The 24,222-nt window shown below is 40.3% G+C and overlaps 1 protein-coding gene across 1 annotated transcript in view; it reads left to right on the top strand.

The window, feature by feature from the left end:
* The window catches only part of EPSTI1 (epithelial stromal interaction 1 (breast)), a 75,318-nt gene that overhangs the window by 22,333 nt on the left and 28,763 nt on the right, over positions 1 to 24,222 (top strand). The window contains exons 6-7 of the mRNA XM_012723197.1: positions 5,138 to 5,208; positions 16,157 to 16,250. Of these exons, the coding sequence (XP_012578651.1) occupies positions 5,138 to 5,208; positions 16,157 to 16,250 (165 nt within the window). The remainder of the gene's footprint in view (positions 1 to 5,137; positions 5,209 to 16,156; positions 16,251 to 24,222) is intronic.

Here is a 24,222-nt window from a genome sequence, read left to right as displayed (position 1 = left end):
AAGAGGTTTCTTTACAAAGCATATATCTATATTTCAATTAAAAAATTTTTTTTCAATTAAGAAAATCATCAAATTATAACCTGGGACTGAAGTAAAAAGCTTGTAGATCTTGGATGATTGAATTACAACCTCTTATCCTAAGTCATTTATAAGTTGTTATTTAATGGTCTTGCTTGTTTGACTTGTGGGTCATGTATAGCTCATTTCTTCATAGATCAGATAATGTACACTATTCAGAAATGTTACTGGTGGAGTTAAAGCAACATTTCCCCTTTTTCACAACAGGCATCGACTACAGACATTTCAATGACTTGACATTTTTTTTTAAAGATTTATTTATTTATCTGTACAGAATTGGGGTACAGGTCAGAGATGCAGAGGGCGAGAGGATTCAACAGAGAGAGAGTGGGGAGCAGAACAGGCAGGTCGACGAAGTACACCGCTGAGGGGAGCAGCGGGCGGGTCAGGAGAGGTCTGCCTCACCATGTGGTCACCTCCGGGGCAGGCGGGAATCGAACTCATGCAGAAGTGGTTTAAGTTTCTTTGTGCTGTGCTTTAACCCGCTGCGCCACCAGGGAGGGCCTGACTTGACATTTTTAATGTGATAACTGTAATGATCATTGTTATAAATTTGCCCAAAAGTGAGAGGTGGGGAAAGAATTGATATGTAGAGCCTTCCCATTCAAAGTGTGGTTCTCAAACCAGCAAAACCAGTTGTTAGAACTACAGAATCTTGAGGCCCAGCCCACACATATTGAGTCAGAATCTCAACTTAGCAAGCTTCCCAGGTAACTCTCATGCAGGTAAATATTAGGAAGCATGAGTCTAAACTTCCATAAAGAGAAAGAACAGCCAGCCTGGTCCTTCCATAAACTTGATTTTTCTGTCTAATTGGCCTACACTGCCATCATGACCTAGCCCTTCTGTGTGCAAAAATCTGTGGCTTTCCAGACTAAATGTAAGTCTGTTGAGCAGCTTGAGAGAAAAGAAAAATGGACATTAGCCATCCAGAAGTGGCATATCTCACATTGCCAGTGTGAAAATGAACAAGGGACATGATAATAGCCAGGTTTAGGGAGCACTTTTTCTTTAAAAAGGACAGCAAACATACACGTGGATAACAGCCTGCAGAATACTCTCCTCCTCCTCAGACAAGTGGCTGCTGTGCAGGGACTCTGAGCCAAGTAGAATCCAAGTGTATTGCACCCAAGAGCCCATAATTGGCCTCTGGTCTGATCTCCCTGGCCCTTCAATTTTCCCTCTCCCAAAAGGGATCAGCAGGGAACACTCCTCCTAATTGTTCACCACCTATATTCCCAGCTAGCACTTGTGGGTATTCTTTTATCTTTAATAAGCACAAATGTACAAAGGACAACCAACTCTTCAGCATCTGATCATGTCAGTGGGGTCCAATTAATCCCATGGTAAAGGGGAAGTTCAGAGAGGACACTGGGATGCTGAAGTCAAGCTCGCATTCCTTGATGAGACCATGCTGATCCTGTGTAGTTTTTCCAGGGGTCTAGTGGAGCTTCCTTATTCCCACTCATCAGGGTGGATTATTCAATTTTCAGAATTTTTGTAAGCTAGTGGATTCTTTTTTGGTAGCTTCAAAGGGACCATGGGAGGAGTATTTTCACCATGGAAATAGGTAAATGTGACAACTAACATCGTCTCTTCCTTTTAGAACTAGATGTTAAATATATGTCAGCTCACCACTGCTTAGCCTGGAGTGAAAGGGGTTCTCCCTCACCCTTACCACCCACATTCCAAAGCCAAGCCTAAGAAAGGCAAAAATTATGAAATATTTGGTGTTATTATGTATCTGATGCTTACAAATTTCAAAATAAACTATAAGGCATGTGGTAGTTAGTATCCTGAAACCCTCTCTCTTTCCCCAATTTCTAATCCACAGAACCAAATAATATGTTATGTGGCCAAGAACAATTAAATGTGGAGGTGGAATTTGCATTCCTAGTCAATTTGCCTTCCAGTAGGGTGTAGCCTGCATTACACAGGTGGGATAAATGTAACCAGAGGGTTCTTAAGTTAGAAGAGAGACAGAGACCTCAGTGGGGTCTTTAACATGCCTAATGCCTTCAGAACTGTAAAGCCACGAATAACTCTGTATCATTTTATGATACTAAGGTTTGGGCTATTTGTTACAGCAGCAATAAGAAATGGATACAATCCTTGTGCTTTTATAATGACATTTTTATTTCTTTCTCTAGAAATTGTATATTGCAGAGAAAATATCTCCAAAATATTAGAGCATCACAGGAAAAGAAAGTTGTTAAAAAATAAAGGCAGTATATTAGATGAAAGTACTTTGCCTGTGGACCCTGCTGCATAGTAGACAAGCTTGCATATATTCTCACAATAGGTCACCCAGACTTAGTGCTGTGGGTTGAATCTCCACCTTGATTTTTTTCCTTCCTAATCACACCAGTGAATTAGGCAATAAATTCTTTCCAGACTTTTATAATATTCCAAAACTTAACCAATCTTTTCAGTGCTCTCTGTTCAAACCTTTTGTGCAGTGGGCAGCTCATTCTCTGGATAACAGTAGCCAAGTTCCCATCACCTCCTTCTCCCCCATGAAAACCTCTGTCTTGTTTAAGATTGTTCTCTATCTAGAATTTCTTTCTTTCCTTAGAGCCATGCAAATTCTTCATTTAGTGTGTCTTTTGGGGAGTCTAAGGAAAGTTATGAGCCTACTGTCCATAAAAACAGTGCTAACATACAAGTCACCTATGAATTTAGGTTAGAAACAACAGCTTTGAGGGTTATTCAGCTCCTTCTCCCAAGTCCCTGAGAACCTGCATTCAGACTCACTTACCAGTATGAAACTGCTGAGAGCATCTTCCACACCTCTGTTTCTATGCTTTGTTTTCTATTTATCTTACACTATCTGCAAGCTTCTATCCCTAACTTATTTTACATACTGCTGACATTGTTCTTGAGTCCATATTCCTAGTAAACTTTGGAAAATTTTCAGGTACTTCTCAGTTCATATTTTTATTCTTGGCATCTAATATAGTACTAGACATGTCATAGACATTTGATCAATATTTATTGAATAATGGATACTTGCCGATGTATTTTCCAGTTAATTAATTTTTGTTTACACATATTGGAGCTGGGGTGTGGGCCAGAGGTGCAGGGGGTTGGTGGGAGGGAATACAACAGCGAAAGAGTGGGAAGCAGAACAGGCAGATGTATTGAAATCACTGTTGAGGGAATTAGCGAGACTGGAGAAGTCTGCTGCGCCATGTGAGTCACCTCCCTGGCTGGGGATCGAACTGCCACAGTGGCTGCCCGATAGCTTGATTGCGCTGAGACAACCCCTGTGCCACCAGGGAGGCCCCTACACTTGTTTATTTAATACCACTCAATAAGTGATGGTAAGCCTAGAATTAATTCCACAATTTCTCCTTCAGGATCTTATGTTCTTAGATATTTTATATTCTGTGCATGTATGTCTGTTTTTGCATGTTTATGTGTATGTGCACACACATTTGGGTGACTCTTTAACTCACTGTTATGTGGAAAGGAACAAACAGATACTAGGTTCTAAACCCAAGTAGCTAGAATCAGTAACTACATTGGTAGGTAATAAATACAATTCTTCAAATATTCCAACATTTTGCCAAAATACTCCTCTATCAACTTTTGAGGGGTAAACAGATGTTTGGATAGAATTTAGTTGCTATATATTTGTTTATGAGTTGAATTCCATATTAACCTGTTAGTAAAAAGACTAAAACTTATTTTGCACATTTTGGACCTTGCTAAGGAATCCAGCCTTCACATTTATGTGATTTTTCTCTCTAGCATTCGACCAAGTAGCATTCCTAGTATTGGTTTAATCAATATGTACTGTTTGCTTTCTGTCTTTTACCCTTTTGAATTTTTTCAGTGGTATGTGGAACTCATTACATGAGTCAGGATTTTTCTTCTAGATTGAGATCATGCTTACTGTTTTACAGTTTTCCATTAGTTGCTTCCTAGAGTTCTGTGTTTCATTAATAATCCAGTTTCTCTGTATTATAATCAATTCCCTTGGATTGTAATAAATTTGCTTTTTTTCTGCTGAAACTGAAATCCTCCATTTGCCTTTCAAAATGAAACTAGTAAGTATTTCTATGTGAATGAAGACGATCATGGAAATGAACAGGAACGATTTTGCCCCCTTCTTTGAAAAGTAGAGCCCAATTCATGTCAGGATTTGGAAGTGATGACTTACATTATTCCCTTTTCATGGGCCTTCCTGCTGGGCAAATCCAATTCTTTTTATTAAAGCAAACCCAGCTGCCTGCTGTCTCCTCTGGATTGACTTAAAACTTCAAGTCTCCCCTACGTTGTAGAAATAATTTCAGTTCTCCATTAAATTTGTTGTCTAGGCTTCTTACTTGCTTTTCATGGACAAGTTTCAAAAATAAGATGACAATTGTGTCATAGTGAACAAAAAGCAAATGTTCCTGGGCTATTTAAATTGGATTAAAATATACAATAATCATGGTGACAGTAATATCAAATATGAAGTCCTTTGTCTCTAGACTCTCCAAAAACCTAATTAAAAATAGAGGGAGAGAGAGAATACTTTTCAAGTGGATTTTTTAAAAATGACATTTGCCGCTCAGTCTCTCAACAGCTTTACATATCTGATTCTAACTCATAAGGGAGTTGGGTTGCCTTATTGAAAAGTTTTTCCTTAATGCTTTAGTGGAATGTGAGTATCTATATTAATATTGCATGAGCTGTTTAACCATTTATTATTTTAACTTAACATACTTGGTGCAGAAGCTTCATGTTTCCCTTAGAACATTTTGAAAAACTGCTTAAAATATACATGATGTTATTATTTGAACTGAAGAATAAAACTGTGAAATACTGCCTCTGTGATTATACTAACCAGCCAGAAGGGGGGATTCAGAGCAAGAAGTCTGGGCTCCTGGCTGTCAGTGCAGTGCTCATGGTGGGAAGTGGGATGGATATTCCCTTGGGAGCTGTGATAGGTCACTGTGGTGGACTATGGAGGCCACTTGAGCCTGAGGATTTGGGGCCTTGGGTGAATTTACCATCATGGTTCTACTTGAAGCTTCCATCACAGATTACTTTTTGATATTTGCAATTTCAGAGCAACAAGCTAGAGGAGAAAAGACTTCAAGAAAACCTAAGAAGAGAAAAATTTAGAGGGCATCAGCAATAGTAAGTTTGTGTTTTCAGAACTTCCTACCCATGTGTTCATTCTGCCCTTCAATAGTAGGTGATGGTAATTTTTGAAAACAAGTAGTATTACATTATTGGCTTTTAAATTATAGAATGACTCATTATGTAAGTGAGTTTTTAAGCCTGGGTCATCTATACTTAGCAAAGTGTTCTTTACTTGTCAGTTAATTAGAAATAATACTGATACATTTGAGGAATTCCCCCATTCAAAATAAATTAGGCTTGCTCCTTTGATGACCTGGGGTTTCTTCTGGCCATGTTGACAACCAAAACATTGAAAAGAAAAGCTAGGCACTGATTAACCAGTGGGCTGAGGAGTGTTACATACTTACTATCTATAGGCAAGAACTGAGAAATCATTTTAATTATTGGCAAAGTTCCCAATTTCTGATCATAGACCATGGTATTCTTTCTATTGCCCACTGTGTATAAGGCAATTCCTAGGTGCTTTACAATGTAGTTAATCTACTCTGTGAAGTAGACTTTAAAGATAAGCTTATATCTTAACTCCAACTAGATTCCTGGCAAACTGCTTGAAAAAATAGACAAAACCAATGAGCCATATTTCTGGCTTTAGTTTAATTCCAAATGTGATATAATTGAAATTAAGCAGATCTGGGGTTAAAAATCCTAGCTCCATTCTTTAGCTGTGACCTTACACAAACATCTAAACCTCAAGTTGATTTTCTTTAATAGGGATTAGAGTATCTTTTCATATACCATTTGTAAGCATTAAATAAAGTATCTTATGTAAATTTCATAAAAATACCTGAATTTTATGGGGGCTTGAAATGAAATTTTACAGGGGTTCTTGTTGAATGAGATCATAGAACTTTCATTTTATTTATGCTGTATAGAAATTTCTGTTCTCACCAGAACTGGCAATTGACCTACTTTTATATGGATATTTCTGAATGTCACTTCACCCCTCTTCCTATTATTATACCATATTGGTGAATTCAAGGTAATTTTGATGTTGGGTTGCACACATATGACTTTTTAAATTGTGCTTCTTCTAAGCACTGTGTCCTCTGATTTTCTCATTGCACTGAAATGACCCTGCCTCTGTCATAAGCATTCCTTACATTAAGACTCAGAGGTATTAATGGAAAATATGAAGTTTTTCAGTATTTGATTTTACCCTTTGGAAGATAGATATTTGACCTCTGTTATCTAAGTCACAGAATGGATGGTAGGGGGGGATGAGGTTGAGTGGAGTGCTAATGAGCAGTGCTTTCCTTTGTAAGGAATTATCCTCCTTTCTATTCTAGAATCCAAGACCCTACTCTTCTTCTAAGGCAGGCATGGGAGTGTGAAAGACTAGATGGGAAGCTTAATACCAGGAGAAATTGGCTGCCTTTGTGGGAGAAGTGGTGAGAAGGAAGCCATGATTAAAGGGTCAATGGATGATTGCCTTCCCTTCATGGGTAGTGAAAGGAATAGTTCATTTCTAGGAGTTCAAGTAGGCAATGAAGGCAACAGACTAGAATTACGAAAAGGGCAAATGGGTTTACTTACTCTGTGGCATCCTACTTTACCCTGGGAAAGGGGACCAATCAGAAGTGTTAGGTACAAGCTAGGACATCAAACAAGTTCATTCTTTGTAGAGTTTTAAATTTAAACATTTTAGTGCATACACATGTTGACTCTCATGATACACACCTGAACCATATATGTTATTTCAAAAACAAAAAAAAGCATTTAGTAAAAAATAAGACAAAAATCCAATAAAGTGATGGATGAGAGACTCTTGTAATTTTAAAAGATGTAGGAGGTTGTTACCAATCTCCCTTCTTTCATAGTCTTCCAGCTTCATGAGTTTGTTTTTTTACTAAATACTAGAAATCAATCACCCTTTTTTTGTAAAGTAAAAAAAAAAAAAAAAAGAGTTTTACTCTTAGCCACCTCACACACTATCAGTGGAGCCGAATTCAATTACACGCACATTTCACTCTCGCTCTTTCTTCTGCTTATCGCAAAAGTCCCAGTTAACCAGGAAAAAGAGAAGCTGGCTAAAAATGAGAAGTATCTCAAATTGATTTTTAAAGCCTATTGAGAAACACAAGAAGTATATATATGAGTTTTTTAAAAAGTATTTTGTTTTAAAACACTGTTGAAATTAAACAAGCAATAGCTCATGAAATGAATGGCCATTATATAGCTAAAAATATGAAAGGGACTTCTTAGAAAAGATGGATCCTCTGTTTAAGAATCCGTAGTCATACTTTCTTAGAATCAGTTTATGGTGAAAAAATTGTCTAGGAGTGGTGTTAGAATTTTAATAGCTCAAAGGTTTTTCCAGACCAACCAGGCTGGTCTCCCTCTTCACTTCCTCTCCCAAGTTAGATTCTCTTGTAGCTGTCAAACTAAGGAACAGACTAGAAACACAAATAAATTCTTACAAACTACTCAATAACTCATGCCCTTGCTAGTTTCAACATGCTGTTAGACATGGTTGAAATGGATCAAGAATGGTGGTTTGTTTTCTTCTTCTTTATTTCTGGAGAAAAGAGCAACCGTGGGCTTAAGTAGTCTGTAAATCCATGTTGTTGGAGCATGGATAGTGTCTTGGGGCACCGCCATGAGAACCTTAATGTGCTCTTCTTAACACCTTATTACTGACTTTTGTTCATTTGCTTCTGATTATTTTTAGTGTTGTCAATTATTTAGCTAACAGGCAGAAAACTAGGCTTTTATTGACATCCAAAGGGACTCTCCTGAGTGTAATAATGAAGGCAGTTTATCGAATGCCTGTGAGGTTGCTTTCTAATTGTACACATTAATCTGCCCATGCAAGCTGGCTGAAAATACAGAAGCAGATTGCACGTGCAGATGGAACACACAGGATGGTTTTTATGAAAAGACCTCTGGAATGTACTTCTGCAGTACTGTCTTTTCCTTAAAAATCGAATGACTGTGACTATTTCAATTGCTGGCTGGGAGCAAACCAGATTAATGGTGCATCAAGTCTGCTACTCTGACTGGGGACATACTCAAAATTTCACAATTAGAATGATATCTGGGATTCTTGGGTGTGAACATAAAGCGTCAAAATGGGCATCTAACTTTGATGTAGCTTTTATTTTTACTCTCTGCTTATTTATTGCTTATAAAAATATCAAATGCAATACTTTTCCAGACGAAACCAGTCTACCCAGTGATAATGCTGGTAGATTTGGTGATTTGCAGTAAATTAAGAAAACTTGGTTTTTGTTTTAATAACAAAGAGAAGATGTTGATCCACTTGATTTACAACACTGAGTGAAATAAATCTCAGCATTAAACTAAGTAAGAATTTATTTTGAGGCCACCATTACCTTTCTAATAGTTTTTCTGGATGGATGCAGGAATAGGTTTGAATTCTGAGCCTATCTAATCAGGGGTGGAGACTAAGGATGTGTGGAAACAGTTGAGTATAATATACGGGTATTAGGAAAAACAATGTTTTCTTTTTTTTTTTTTAAGATTTATTTATTTATTCGTACAGAACTGGGGTACAGGCCAGAGATGCGGAGGGTGAAGGACTCACCAGAGACAGAGTGGGGTTCAGAACAGGCAGATCGACGAAGTACACTGCTGAGGGGAGCAGCGGGCTGGTCAGGAGAGATCTGCCGCGCCATGTGGATCTCCTCCGGGGCAGGCGGGGATCGACCTCATGCGGAAGTGGCTTAAGCTTCTCAGTGCCGTGCTTTAACCCGCTGCGCCACCAGGGAGGGCCCAAACAATGTTTTCTTAAGGGTTTGCTGGTTAGATAAGAATTGGGTATCTTTTAAGCATTTAAAATGTTAATGAATACTTAATAAACATTTAATGGAACAAGTGTATTTGTATAGCTTTTAATATTTGTGTAGTTTTAAAAAATACAAATTGCTTGGCTTGTTTAAATAAGCAAAGTAATAATAAGCTGCTGTATTATTGAGAACCCGTGGGTTGTCAGGAGTATTGGTCACATTATGTACATTTTTTTTCAATGAATCTATCATCCTCATTTTATAGATGAAAGGTTTGAGTAATTTAAATTGCTCACACTCACAGGACCAATACATGATGCAGTCCAAACCTGGTCTGAGGTGCAGAGGTTGTGAGGAGTAGGGAAAACAGGTAATTCAGAGGCGTGGTATAGTTTGAAGATCGGAATGTCTGGCTAGGACGGGGGTGATGAGTGCTGTATGATAGAGACACTGTCAGAAGACTGTAGATTAGGTTGGGTCAATTCAGAAAGAATGATTAGGACCAAATTGATGTCTGTCTTCCCATGAAGTCCAGTATTTTACTGAAAGGAGACACAAGAAAAACTGAGGCAATAGCATCTGCTTTCTCTGGTTTTGATCATACGTGGATGACCTAATCTTCAGGTCCAGCACCGGCCTAATACCATCATTAAACTTACTGGAAGTAGATGGATTTTTGTGACTGCTCGTGCTATCCCCAACTCCTGTGTAGGGGAGTTAGAGTTACTAAAATCTCTAAGGGGCAAAAATGCTCAGCTCTTAAAGCCCCACTTGGAAAAGCTCTTAGACCAAAGCTCATTTCAAGACTGGGGCATTTTAGCCTCCAATTTCTAAGCCCCCAGTTGAGCCCAGTCTGCCCAGTTTGAAATGTTGAGAAGTTTTCATTTCCGACATTGGACCCATGTCTCCCTTTTATTTCTAAGTGGATAGTAGTGTGATTAGTTCCTATGAGCCACATCTTCATCTATTTTAGTTTCCTAGGGCTGAGGATCCAGGCAAGTCTGCTGAATGTGCACACTCTGGCCCCAAGTTAGCTTTCTAATATGCTCACAAAACTTCTAATGCCCTTCCTGGGAGTTTCCAAGAGACACTTAAGAGCTAAATTGATCCCTTATCCATATGGTAGACTTAACTCCAGCCTCACATTTTATAATCCGTCTAAGGTGAATCGAAAGTCATCCAATTCATAACTTTTCATCTTATGCTAATGGAGTTGAATTTCTAGATACAAAAAAAAAATCCCCTCTTTTTTCAGAATAAGAGTGAAAAATTTGTAGCTATCTGGAAGAATATCTCCCTTCTGAATGCGAAATCATTGTGATGGTTAATACCCTATTAAAGTTTCCACCCACCATCAATTCTTCCTGAAGATGTCCTAGTGTACATAAACTCATTTTTGTAATTGAGGCTTTTAGAGAAGGGGGCTGACATGACCAAAGCTGTACTTTAGAAAATTAAAGCTGACCAAAGAACTTTCACAAACTAATAGGAAAAAGACAACTCTAGGAACATTGGCAAAAGATTTGAAACAGCAGTTGAAAGAGAAAAAGTTTAAATTTTCAACCTCAGTGGAACCCAAATAAAAAATTAACTTATGACAGTGGCAAAATATAAATATATTGATAATATCTAGCATTTACTTCCCTTTATAAGTTCAACAATGAGCAACTTGCTTAGTGCCTGACCCTGCTATGTATTAAGCGGTAGCCTAGGTCACTAGGTAAATACTGTGATAGGGGGAATATCCTCCATGACCCAACATGGAGATTCAGATAATAACAAGCTGATAAAAAACATGTGGGATAGCAGACTGTGTCATTCCTATGAGGAAATAAAGTGGTAAAGACTGGGTCAGAGATTGATGCTAACGGCACTGGAAGAGGGGAATCTCCTTAGCAAAAGTCTCTGAAAAAATGGCACTTGAACTGAAGGTTGAGTATAGAGAGAAGAGACATGCTGAGACTCAGGGAGAGAGCCCTGGGTCAGAGGAACAGCACGCAGAGTGTTCAGTAACTTGAAAGAGAGTGGGTGTATTGACTTGAAGTGAAGACATGAGGAGAGATCTGAAAGTTGGCAACATAGGCAGAAGCCAGACAAATCACAGGCCTTGGCACACAACCTGGTTTTATTCAAGTAACAGGGGAGAAACTTTCAACCTTTTTATAATGATCACAGGCCCTCCCTGCTGGCACAATGGGTTAGGACTCAGCACTGCAAGCTGGCCGCAGTTGCTTCAGTGTGAGTTCGATCTCCAGCCCTGGAGGTGACCCATGTGGTGCGGCAGACCTCTCCTGACCTGCCCGCTGCTCCCCTCAGCAGTGTACTTTGTCAATCTGCCTGCTCTGCGAACTACTCTGTTTCTGGTAAGTCCTTTCGCCACCCCTACACTCCTAACCTGTACTCCAGTTCTGTATGCATAGATAAATAAATCTTTTAAAAAAAGAAAAAGAAATCATCATTCATTTACTGTGTTGAGACTGGATTTGAGGAAGCCAAAATGGAAATGAGGAAGCTAGTACAAAGATGACTCAAGTAGTCCAGGTGGGCACTGGGGTTGGACATGTGGTGGGGCAAGGGGCTGGTGGGGGAGAGGGACTCTTAAGAGATGACATGCCTTGAGAAGAAAAAGAAAATCTGAAGTCTACAGCAAACAGTGAGGCAGCTGTTATTGTGGGAGTAGATTGGCATCATGTGAGAGTCATCAATTCCAGCTTCTTCTACCAGCAGTTAAGATTCGGAGAAAGTCTGGGGTTAAACAGAGATGGCTGACCAAAAGATTGAAGGATAACAGCAGTAAAGTGGGGGAAAGATGATATTGATATATATCGATGTGAGCACTACAGGAAGAGAGCTTTTTTGCAAGTCAGGTGGGGCAGAGATGGTCTGGTCTTCCAGATCTAAGTTGGTCTGGAAGCTGCTTGGGAACAAGGAGGATGTTGTTTCAACCTGAGATCCTGAAGTCATATGAGAAGCCAAGTAGCTTTATTTAGGGAACTCGGGGAAGCACTGACCTCAACAAATAGTGTTGCTTTCAGGTAATATAAAAAACACAGCTGGCAATCACCACATTCCCTTCCCCCTTTCATTCTCCCTTCTTTCCTTTTCTCTCTTTCCTGCTCATTCTCTTCCCAGTTTTCTCTTCCTATCTCTGGCTCTTATAAATGGCACTGGATTAAATGTTCCCATTCAGGTTTCTTTGAACACCTATGCAAGAGTTGCTCAAGAGTAGGTACTTAGATATTTATGTACATATTCATGTATGCTTTAAATTATCAGATTACTCTCTGAAATGGTAACCCACTCCCCCACAGCAATTTATAAAAGGATCAATTTTGTAAGACACCCAGTAAGTACCCTCCTGGCATATGATAAGGTTACCATAGTTAATTTCATTTTTTGGCTGTGTGAAATGGTATCTTGTTTTAATCAGGGAATGCAAATTTACGAGTGAGATTGACCGTATTTTCACATAGATACTGGTTTTGAGAAGCAGTCAAGTAAGTGACTAAAAGAATGTTCCCTAGAGCCGGTGGTCAGAATCTCACCCTTGTTTGGGCATTTACTAGCTGTGTGATATTGAGCAGGTCACTTTTATAAATTGGAGATTATAATCCTTTGCAGCTTTGTCTTGAAGTTGATCTATGGAATCTGAATATAGCAGGGCTTCACACATGAGTGAGCACTCAACACTGAGCTGGCGTATTGCTCGCTGAGTTTCCTTGTGTGTGAAGTGTCCACTTTTTTTTCCCCTATAGATTTATGATAATTTTTTTCACAACTAAATATTTTGTTGTTTCCCTCTTTTAATGTTTTCTGTGGGTTGTCTTTCCATTTTTTAATAGTGTCACTATTGCTTTTTCTTTATTAACATATATTTATGGTTATGAGCTATAAGAAATAGTACATGTTAGTATCTGGTATCCAAATATAGCATACCTTCTTTGTCCTACTGCTAGCTGATGTTCAGAGATGAGGATAGCAGCTTTTTCTGAATTCCCTATTCAATACTAGAATTTAACCTCATTTTTCCTTTTAATTTTTTTTTTTAATGACTACAAAGGCCATATAAGTAAGAAGTATGCAGACTTGAACAGGTAGAAACAAAATTTCCTGGTCATATCAGATGGCTTTGAGAAGACATTGATTTGCAAATGTTGCTTTTTGTTTGTTTTTTTTTTTGTTTGTTTGTTTGTTTGTTTTGTTGTTTTGACCAGTTCAGTGCTGGTCTATGGTGGTTAAAAATTTCTGCATAGATTGCCAAGCTATTTCACATTAAAATGTGCTGCATTTTGGTTGTGCCTGCAGAAAGGAGGCCATCTGGCCTGTGGGCCCACAGCAGCGACGCTGGAGCTGAGCAGCAGTCAGTCCCTTCATGTGATCACTCTCTAGTGCTTGGAATCCTCCACTCTCTGTCTCCAGGCTCTTGGGTTAAAGTGGCAGTTGTCCATTTGCCCCTGGGTGTGAACTCTGGTGTTGTCACTCTGGGCTCCCTTCCCTCATGTACATGACCTGTAGGAGCTAATGCCCTGGTGTTAGCTCACAGACGGTTGAGAAGGTGGCGTTCTGAGCAAGGCAAACCACTGGGCAGTGGTTTGTACTTGGTATTTTTTCTGGTGCAGGTACCTTCCTATTTATGGCAGTTTAACTTTAAAATCAGTACTTTTAACATCTTCATTAGAATGTTCTGTTGTGTCCTGTCCTGGTTTTGCACTGACAGCTGTGGTCACCAGGCAGACAGGTGTCTTCAGTAACTTGTAGCCCTGGGGTGTGATGAGTGGCAGTTGTTGGTTTAGAAGCTCCTACAGGCATAAATGCACTTTCTTAAAAACAAAAACCCTTGTCTTCATTTCTTACAACAACAACAACAAAAACCTTATAGTAAGTGTTGCAGTTTTGAGCTATTCAAATGAGCTAAAAGATACCATTTCACTCTCTTATGGCCTTTCCTATAAATGTTGTAATTTCAAAAAGATTTAGTTTGTCTTTATTGATCAAATTCCATGAACAAATTTTGAATATTCCACCATATTGTAATATAACATGCCCACATCCTTTCCTTTCTCACAATGCTGTTTTTCCCTCTAAACCCCTCCCTGTGCCCTCCCTGGTGGCCAACAGGTTAGGACACAGCACTGCAAGCTAGCTGCAGCTGCTTCAGAATCAGCTCGATCCCCAACCCCAAAGATGACCCCCATGGTGTCCCAGACCTCTCCTGACTCGCCCACTGCTCCCCTTAGCAGTGTACATCATCCATCTGCCTGTTCTGCTCCTCGCTTTGTCTCTGGTGAATCCACTCACCACTCCTGTACCTCTGGCCCAGTTCTGTATGTCTAAATAAATAAATCTTAAAAAATAAAATAAAACAAACCCCTGCTTGTCCTCAAACTAGGTCTCAGTGATCTCAATGGGGTAAATGATTGCTTGTTTTTGTAACATGAGCTTAGTAGCTCTTAGATCCAACAAGAAGACAGTATAAGGAAGAGTAGGCTCTCCCTCTTCCCCACCTTCTCCCCACCACAAAGCTGAGCTTGGCAAAGGCAGGTAAGAGGCATCTGGAAGAGCACAACACAAAGCTGCCAGTCAGCTTGGTCTAAAGTTCCTTTCTCGCTTATCATGGCTGTCTCATTCCTTTTTCCTGGGGTCTGCACTCAGTGTAGGATATTTAGAAATATCCCCCAATCTCTGGCAATTCTCTTTGTTTTATACTTTGACTGATGACTTCATAAAGCCCCAGACAGTGGGGCAGCTTCCAGACTCTGACTTCATTAGTCTCTTGTCTATTCTGGGGAGATAAGCCTCCCCAGACAAATGGACGCTGCTTGTGTCGGCTGCCAAGGCCCTGTTTCTCAGGGTTATGTACATCTCTTAACTTTTAGCTCTTCCTTTCCTGGCTCAGGCCTCTGACCTTGTTCAAGTGCCATGTTCTACCTAAGCAGTGATTTGAAGTGATGGCAGCATCTTAGGTTCATCCTGCTCTCCTTCCCCCCGTTGAATGCCATTTGTTTCCAGCAGGCCATTTGTGTTTCCCTTGACCCCCACATCTTATGTGATTGATAATGGGATTTTAGTGTTAGACCTGAAATATTCAGGTGTGACATGAATCAGGCTGCGATGAGGTATTTGTTTGTGAATATGGAACAAGGAACAAAAAGCCTCTTAATTGAGACATGGACAGAGGATTAGAAATGAATCAATAGTAGAGAGCATGAGCAGTCTTTGAAATATGGAATCAGAAACAATTCCAAAGGTTTTGGAGACATTGGAGTGAAGGTTTGGATTTGCAAGGGAAGAGAAACTTCGTATCAAAGTTGAGGACTTTTCTAGGCCAAACTTTCATAGTCTTTCAGAGCTGGAAAGATGTCAGAAATGCAGATGACCGCTACCAGCATCTGCAGTGCTGTGTCCTAACCTGTTGGCCACCAGGGAGGGCACAGGGAGGGGTTTAGAGGGAAAAACTGCATTGTGAGAAAGGAAAGGATTATATTACAATACGGTAAAATATTCAAAATTTGTTCATGGAATTTGATCAATAAAGACAAATAAATCTTCTGCGGTAGGCATGAATCAAATGCAAAGTGTGTGCTTGCGTGTGTCTATGTGTATCTCTGTGTGTGTGTGTGTGTGTGTATCTGGAGAGAGATTCCAGTCAGTTTCAACATCCGAAAGGGACACATGGTATGTAAGTGGTTAATAGGACACAAAGACCCTGTAATCCAGTGACTTAAGAGCAGTGAAAGCCATGAAGAAAATGAAAGGACTAGGAGAAAGTTGAGAAAGTGGGGGAATGGGCTGTTGTAAAATTAGTGTGGAATGAGATGTAGGGGATAAATGTCCCGCATTTCTGTAGTGAAGTCTGGGTACTGAGCTTTAGATGTTCAGGTAGGAACTTAGGACTCCATGGTGTACAAACTGAGTGCATATTATCGTCAGGCAACGCACATGAGTTCGAAGAAAATGGTATCCTAGGTTTTATGGCTCAACCTCGTTTTGTATTTTTCAGACTGTTCTTCAAGAAGGAGGGCTTCCTCTAGCATATTATTCTTACTTTTTACTGCGCTTTATTCTAAACTAGGCTTTTTGTTATACCTAGGATACTTTTAGTTACCACCCAATAAAAGCCTAGGCTATATTCAAAGGTACAATAATTATGTTCATATTTTCATGAATGCACTAATACCTGTTTGTGTTTCTGCTAGCAACACTGCTGAGTTCATGAGCAGGCTGGACTCTGGGTTACCAAGCAGAAATACCTGTCAAGTTGCTCTTCCTGAAGCCAAGTCTTCTCCTTGGGTAAGTGGAATGTCATGCAGCACTCCGCCTGGCACTTTTTTTTTTTTTTAAAGATTTAGTTATTTGTGCATACAGAACTGGGGTACAGGCCAGAGGCTCAGGGGTGGCGAGAGGCTTCACCAGAGACAGAGTGGGGAGCAGAACGGGCAGATAGACGAAGTACACTGCTGAGGGGAACAAGGGGTGGGTCAGGAGAGGTCTGCCACGCCATGTGGTCACCTCCGGGGCAGGCGGGAATCGAACTCATGTGGAAGCGGCCTTAGATTCTCAGTGCTGTGCTTTAACCCACTGCGCCACCAGGGAGGGCCCCGCCTGGCACTTTTAAAGGGGGTTTGTAGTGAGTGAAGATTAGGGTCTAGTGTGACTTTAAAAGCATAAAATGTTGCTAAAGGGGGATGACTCAACATGAAATTTTGACCTCATTCCTTGCCTCAGCTTCTACTTGTTGCCTACCTTATGTGCATCTGGACTCAATACCAGCTTCTGAAAATCCCTCGAGCTCGCCCAGTCATCGTCTACCCACCCCCTCTTAAATTATGATGGCTATCTTAGGTCTACTGCGTGCATACAATTTCTGCCCAAAGGAAAGGGGAAAAGTAAAGAGAAAGCATATTTACAACATGGAAGCGGAAAAGATGACTCAATAACATTATTTCAGGTATCAGAAATTAATCAACACACGGAAAGCAAGCATTTAGGCATATGGCAAGAAAAAAGGATGACTGTGTTAAGGAAGAAGCGTTTGTGTAGTTGCAGGATTAGAGTGCATCAGAAAGCTCCAAAAGTGGCAGGAGCCAGGAGGAGGGGTTCTCAGTAATGGCCGTCTGAGAGGGAGCATTGGGTGCAGGTGCTGTCATGGGTGCTGTGGCATCTTCAGATTCTCTGACCGCTAGGCAGGAGATGTCAATACCATCACCCAGACTTGGGCATATTGAGAAATGCTGCTGCCCAGGAATCTGGTGGTGTTCCTGATGGAATACCATGGCACTTGTGCTGCACAGAGAGGGACTTGCCTTTTCTTTTGTGAGTATTCGTTACTGAAAACATTTGAGTAGGGAAAGCTCAAGGTTAGGTTTTTCTTAGCTGGATCATGCTGGTAACCATGTGAAGGATGGAGCTACATAAAGTAATAGAGGTCGAATCTAGGCCCCTCAATGGTTTCTGCATTCACCTAGTTGAGGAATGACCTTACCTAACCTTGATCTAGCATGGTGGAGGGGAGGTGGAGAGCGGAGTGCAGGTTAGAGGGCTGCTGGAGGGTGAGAGCAGCAGGACTCGGCTATTTACTGGCTAAACGGAGACAAGAAAGTAAGTGTATTTGAGCATGACTCCAGAAAATGTTTTAGTCTTAGTTCTTCTATGGTAAATAGTAAGTGGCTAGAAAAACCTGATAGCTCTCCACCCACCCACCCTTTCTCCTAGTGTCCATGTTTTTAAATGTCAGGAAGACATGATATTCCCTGGGAGTAGGTCATTATACTCTGCCTACAAGCTTTTACGTGTTCCTTTACTTTTCCCTGCTTCTAAAGTGATATTCTGTTGCCTAAATTTACCACTGTGGGCCCCACAAATCCCAGCAAAGCCATTGTTTCTGTCCTTTCATTGCAGAGCTCTGGAGAAAAGAGTTGAGGAGCTAGAGGCAGTGGAGTTGAATCATGTAGATGACAATGCTTGACTCCTGTTAGGTTCCCTGTGGCTGTGGGGTGGGGAGGGAAATGTGGAGATGGATAACTTTACCAACTGGATGTTCTACTGCTAGGATGGTCTCAGTCCCTGAGGGCTTCTGTTTTGAGACACCTGGCAGAATCTCATGTTCTTGCTTTATTGAGTTTTTCAATTTAACAAAGTCATATGAATTTTAATACTGTTTATCAAAGCATGAGTAACATCTTCAGAACTGCATTTTCTATGGGTTGATGAGTTTATTAGTCACACAATCCTTGGAGTTATTAATAGAAAATATGGAACAGTATAGGACTCAGGATTGCTCCTAATGAACGATATTCGTTGGCTGCTTCCGTTTTGATTCATACTTTGTTTATGTTTAATGGATTGAATTGACTTTTACCAATATGTTATTCCTCTCATTCTAATCTATAAGTAGAGAATTCCTCTAAGAATGCTTTGTAGAACTGTTTCTAATGCTTTAAGAAAATCAAGTATGTACTTCTTTGTGAAGTTAAAAGAAGCTACCTGTAGTCTGCCTTAACTATGGTCAATATATAGACACGGATTATCATGATACTCATCTCAGTGGGTGAGATGAGCTCCAAGGTTTCAAATGTTTAATAAAATTATTTAATTTTGCTATACAATGCAATTTTCTCCAGGAAGTTGTCATGGGTAAGTAGGGATTTAGCAAGTAGAATATAATTACTTAAGTGAAAAGAACTACAAGAATATTCATGTTGATGTTACACAAGAGAATTTCTGACAAAAGGTGTTGACTAACACCTGGATGGGCGGCATCCTCTACTGCGTGTTATTAGCATGGCCTATTTCCAGTGCACACTGAGCATCTCCAGTCAGCCTTGGGTGTGTGCCCTAATCTCCTTTAGAAGAAAAGAGAAGAATAAATTTTAAAACCTCATCTTGTTTTCCGCTCAGTCACTCCTTATGTCTTCAGCGATAAAGTCAAAAAGCCTTAGGGGCCTCCCCGGTGGCACAGTGGGTTAAAACACAGCACTGAGAAGTAAAGCCACTTCAGCATGAGTTCACCCTGGAGGTGACCCACATGGCGCGGCAGACCTCCTGACCCGCCCGCTGCTCCCCTCAGCAGTGTACTTCGTTAGTCAGCCTGTTCTGCTCCCCACTCTGTCTCTGATGAATCCTCTTACCGCCCCTTCACTTCTGGCCTGTACCCCAGTTCTGTTTGCATCAATAAATAAATCTTTTTTTAAAAAATACCTTATCATAAGCACACAACGCTGCCTGCTCTCTTCACACACACCCCCCGCCAACCTAGACTCTAGGTCTCTGCTCTTCTAAGTGTGGTCCATGAACCTGCAGCTGCAGCATCACTGGGCGCTAATGAAAATGCAGACAAGTCTCCGGCCCCATGTAATGTCTAAATCAGAGCCTGTATCACCCACTGTCCATGGGTGACTTGTGTGCACAGTAATATTAGAAGAGTTTTGCTCTAACACATGCCTCTTTGACCATATCCTCTCATTTCCACTACTCTCTACCCTTAACAGTATATTTTAATTTTTATCTGTCACTTTAAAAGTCAACACTTTAAGGCACGTGTGCCCCTCTTCAAACCTACTTCTACTGCAATACTTTAAACTTCTAACATTAATTTCCCATTGTTATTGTAATCAATCACTGCAAATTCAGGACCCTAATACAATACAAATCTATTCTGCAGTGCTTTGAGGTCAGAAGATATAAATGAGTTTGATGGGGCTAAAGTCAGGGTATCAGCCAGGTTGGTTCTTTCTAGAGGTTCGATCAGGGAATCTGTTCAGTGATTCTTCCAGAGTCTCTTGTCTGTGGCATTTTTTTGTCTCCCTGGCATGTGACTGCATCCCTAATCTCCCCTTTCATCTTCTCCCTCCTCTGATATTTTCGCTTTCCTCTTAAAGGATAGGTTCCCCTGGATCATCCAGGATTACTCTAACTCAAAACCCCTATTTGCTGCAATATCCTTCTTTCCATGGAAAGTGATGTTCACAGCTCCCTGGGATTAAGATTCCAAGGATACTAATGGTTATGTGTATGTGTGTGCGTGTGTGTGCTATTCATCCTGCTACAGTGCTTCTTTTGTTACTTGGCTTTGCATTTCTCTTACCTTGTATTTAAGATCTCATTAATTTTTTCCCTCCAATCTCCTAATATAAGTATTGAGTACTTAAGGCTTTCCCTGTATGACTATATAAATCATTTTCTCAATGGTGAGCCAGTTAGTATGCTCCACATTTTCTTTCTCTTCTGACTAAAACATTCATGTTACTTTTGCATTTTCTTAGTTTCCTTTGAACATTTTCTTAGTTTCCTTTGAACATTTGGCCTTTGTGATTGCTGTACAAAGTGCTGCTGGATGCAGATTTTTGTGTAACTTTCCATTTTGTGCCTGATGGACAACTTGTCAATTGCAAGTTCTTTCGCTCCTGGAGCTGTTCCTCCTCTGTGTTCCTCCTAACTCTTGACAGTCTCGGCTGCTTGGTTTTTAGGCCCCTACATTGCTGTTCTTCTCAAACTTTCCTTTCACAGAATGTTTCTCAACCTCTATGCAACTTGGAATTGTCTGGGGGCCTATAAAATTCACTGATGTCTAGGTTCCACCCCCAGAGATCCTGCTATATTGTGGCCTGAGCCCCAGGGCCATCCAAGCTCCCCAGGTGAGGTTCAGCCAAGCATGAGAATCCTGCTTTAAAGTCTTCTGGGGAATGGCTTTGATTACTTCCCCATGTTGAGTCCCCTGGTTTCTGGATTTCATATCTTCTGCTTTTGAGCAATTTGCTTTGCTTTGATGAAGTGTATTACTAAGTTGCTTCCCTAGAAAAAATGCATGTTTGAACCCTGTGTATCTAAAACTGTTTTTGAGCTATTTTCTTTGCTTTGATTAAGTGTATTACTAAGTTGCTTCCCTAGAAAAAAACGCATGTTTGAACCCTGTGTATCTAAAACTATCTTTCTTCAGCCCATATATGTTGCTTGCAGTTTTCTGTTAAGCATTTAATTTCCACCTAGGATTTTGTTGGTTCCTAAGAAATCTAAAACTGTTCACTGTCTAACTTTCTCTCGTTTTATGAAGACTTTTTCTTGTTGCTCCTTGAAATATTTTAGCAATTTTTTTTTCTGGCTCTGTAATTTCATGATGATGTGCCTTAGATGAGGATCATTTTAATGCATTTTGATCTGGAATTTCACCTCTATTTCTAGATAATTTTCTTGTGCTATTTTTTTGATTTATTTCTCTTCATTTTCTCTTAATGGGATTTTTATTATTCAAATACTAGTCCTCCTGGACTTATCTTCTAACTTTTTCACAAAAATTCTCCTCTCGTTTATCATTATATCTTTTCTCTTATTTTTGGAAATACTGCTTTTGACTCTCACACAACAACCACACTCTGTGATTCTGACACCAGGGTTTGATCCCACATCATGCAATCCTGGGACACCGGATGGGTCTCCTATCACTTAAATCAGTTCTGACACTACCTGAGTAGTGTCAGATGCTAGAGGTTATGGACTCAATCCCACAAGACTAACCCTGTGCCCTTCACTTCAGATACCAATCATAATAATTCTCACAACTTTAATCTGACTTAGATACAAATGGGAGGTTCCCATGACTCTTTCCTTGATAGTTATTAATTTCCAAGTGTGGCTCACAGAACTTAGGGAAACACATACATACATGTATACCAGTTTATTAAAGGATATGATAAAGGCTTCAAATGAACAGCCATATAGAGCTATATAGGGGGAGTTCTGGGAAAGTCCTCCACATAGGAGCTTCTGACCCCCTGAATTGGGGTAAATCACCTGCCTGGTATATGGATGTGTTCTCCAACCTGGAAGCTCCCTGAAGCACATACTGTCAGGATGTTAGTGGAGTTTTCCTCACCTCAATTAACTCTGTCTCTAGCCTCCTCCCTTCTCAGACAGTGACAGTGGTTTTGAAATTTCCCATTTTCTAATCATGACTTGGCTTTTTCTAGTAGCCAGTCCTCATCCAGGAGCCCACCCAGAGACACCTTAATAGAACAAAAGATGCTCCTAATGTTTGAACCTCTTAGGGATTTACAAGAGTTTTAGGAGCTCTGCAACCGGGGTCAGATGTCACAGAGGAGGTCAAAAGCAGAACAAGAGAAGCTGCTTTAGCTCCTATCACCTGGGAAATTATGAGGGCTTCAGGGACACTGTGCCAGGAACCGGAAGACAGAGACCAGCATATGTGCTTTTTCTGTTATCTGACACATCTTGTCACACATGACTTTATTTTCTAAATAATTTGCTGGTTTGTCTTTCTTGAGGGGGAAGAGAAGATTTTTATTTTCTGAGAGCTCTTTTCTCTGTTTTTCAAAAAAGAGCAAGCAATCTATTTTGTTTCACAGATAAAATATCTCCTTTTACCTCTCAGAGGAAACAGTGTGCAGGGAGCAGAAGAAAACATCAAAGTCTTACCTCTTGGTGTACAGGATTTTATACAAGCCTTTCAGTCTCTCTCTGGGATTTGACCCCTGCTGCCTTCCATGTGGGGTGTGCCTGCTTAGCTCACCCAGCAAATAGCTTTTGATTTCCTGTCAGGATTGTAAGAATTAGTACTTGAACTTTCAAGGTCAGAGCAGCACAGGTACCTCCCTACTATCCCTGTCTCCCTGTTAAGGGGAAGGTTGTCCTAAAGGAACACTGCAGAGTCTAATGGACCCTACCCCCTACTCCCACTTTCTGGACTCTATCCCCTACTCCAGTGATTGAAAACTACAACTCCCAGCAGTACCAGAGAGAGAACTCCAAGGACCCAAGGGTGGAGCTAAGCAGGCATTCTGAGACTTTGGGGGATAAATAGGGAACCATTTTGTCCAACTGTCTCTCTCGTTCCAGAAACGGCTCCTGGGACCAGGGGACTCCGGGCTTTCAGTTAGTTACCAGAGCTCTAAGTCAGCCCAGCCAGTAGTATAGTCTTGTTACTTTGTATCTCTTTCCCTGGGTTGTTTCCTTTTCTTTCCCCTTTTGTAAATAAATCCACTATTGACCCTTTTGTGTGTGTCTGCAGTACAACTGAATTTTAAGCACAGGGGTGAGGCCCTACAGACAAGCAGCCCAGTTCACACTGGGATGCCCTGTAACATCCCCAGTAACTGAGGCCTCTGTTTCTTGGGTGCCATGCTGCTTTGTGGAGAACACTGGCTCCTCATGGGCATTCTTTACCCCTTGTAAGCAAGTCTTTAGTACGTCTTCATCGGTATTGTTTTTATAGAGTTCCATGTGGGAACATAGATTTCTTTGGATTTTTGAAAATAGACTTTGTGTTTCGTGTTTTCCTCTGTTTAGCACAACTCTTGAGAGAAGAATGGAACCAACCATTTTTATTCCACCATCTTGAAATGGGAACTCAGTGCTTATCATCATGGGAGTGCCTCCTAACCCCTATTCATATGTGAAAGTTCTAGCTGCTTTTCCCTCAGAATATAGCCCTGTTTGGGGGTTGGGTCGTTATAGAAGTAATCAATTTAAGAGATTATTAGCGTAAATTCTAATCCAGTTAAATTGTGTCCTTATAAAAAGCAAGAAAATTAACCAGAGACAGACAAGTATCAAGGGAAAACAATGTGAAGAGGTGCAAGAAGAAGACTGTTGTCTACAAGCCAAATAGCAAAGCCTAGAGCCTTCCCTCACAGACCCTCAGGAAGAACCAGACTTGCTGAGAATACTTTGATTTTGGGCTCCTAGCCTCCTAAAGTATGAGACAGCCCTTTGCTGTTGTTTAGGTTACCCAGTTTGTGAAACTTTAAGACAGTCCTAGCAAACCAGCACAAGACTATTTTTCATTTGTTTGACCATGCCTTACTTCTGCTAAATCTGATTTCTGCTCACACTTCAAGCAACAACATAATGTCACCAAGTTTGAGATATCCTTGATCCAATTTAATTAAATGTCCTTCTCTTTAACTTCCTTTATCATAATACCTATCACACTGTGCTGTAATCTCTTATCTTCTTGTCTGACGTCCAGGCTAGAAACACTTGGTAAGGAAACCTGTCTTACCACAGAGGCTTGAACTACTATTTATTGAATAAATATATCACCACAATAGTTTTGGTGGACATGTAAAAAGTGTACTTGAGGCGAATAAGAAAAATTTAATCTTAATATATTACATGTTTAATGATAGAAAAATTATGTGAATATAATAATTTAGAAACTTTGGGGATTTAGAGCTAAGAAATAGTCATCAACTATTTTTCCCCTTCTGTTGTTTTTGAACAGAAACTTCCTGCCCTGCCTCATGATCAC

Source organism: Condylura cristata, unplaced genomic scaffold, assembly GCF_000260355.1.
Source record: "Condylura cristata isolate star-nosed mole 26May11 unplaced genomic scaffold, ConCri1.0 scaffold00010, whole genome shotgun sequence".
Classification (NCBI taxonomy): Eukaryota; Metazoa; Chordata; class Mammalia; order Eulipotyphla; family Talpidae; genus Condylura; species Condylura cristata.
The sequence above is the reverse complement of the archived record's forward strand: the minus strand, read 5'-3'. Positions and strand labels throughout refer to the sequence as shown.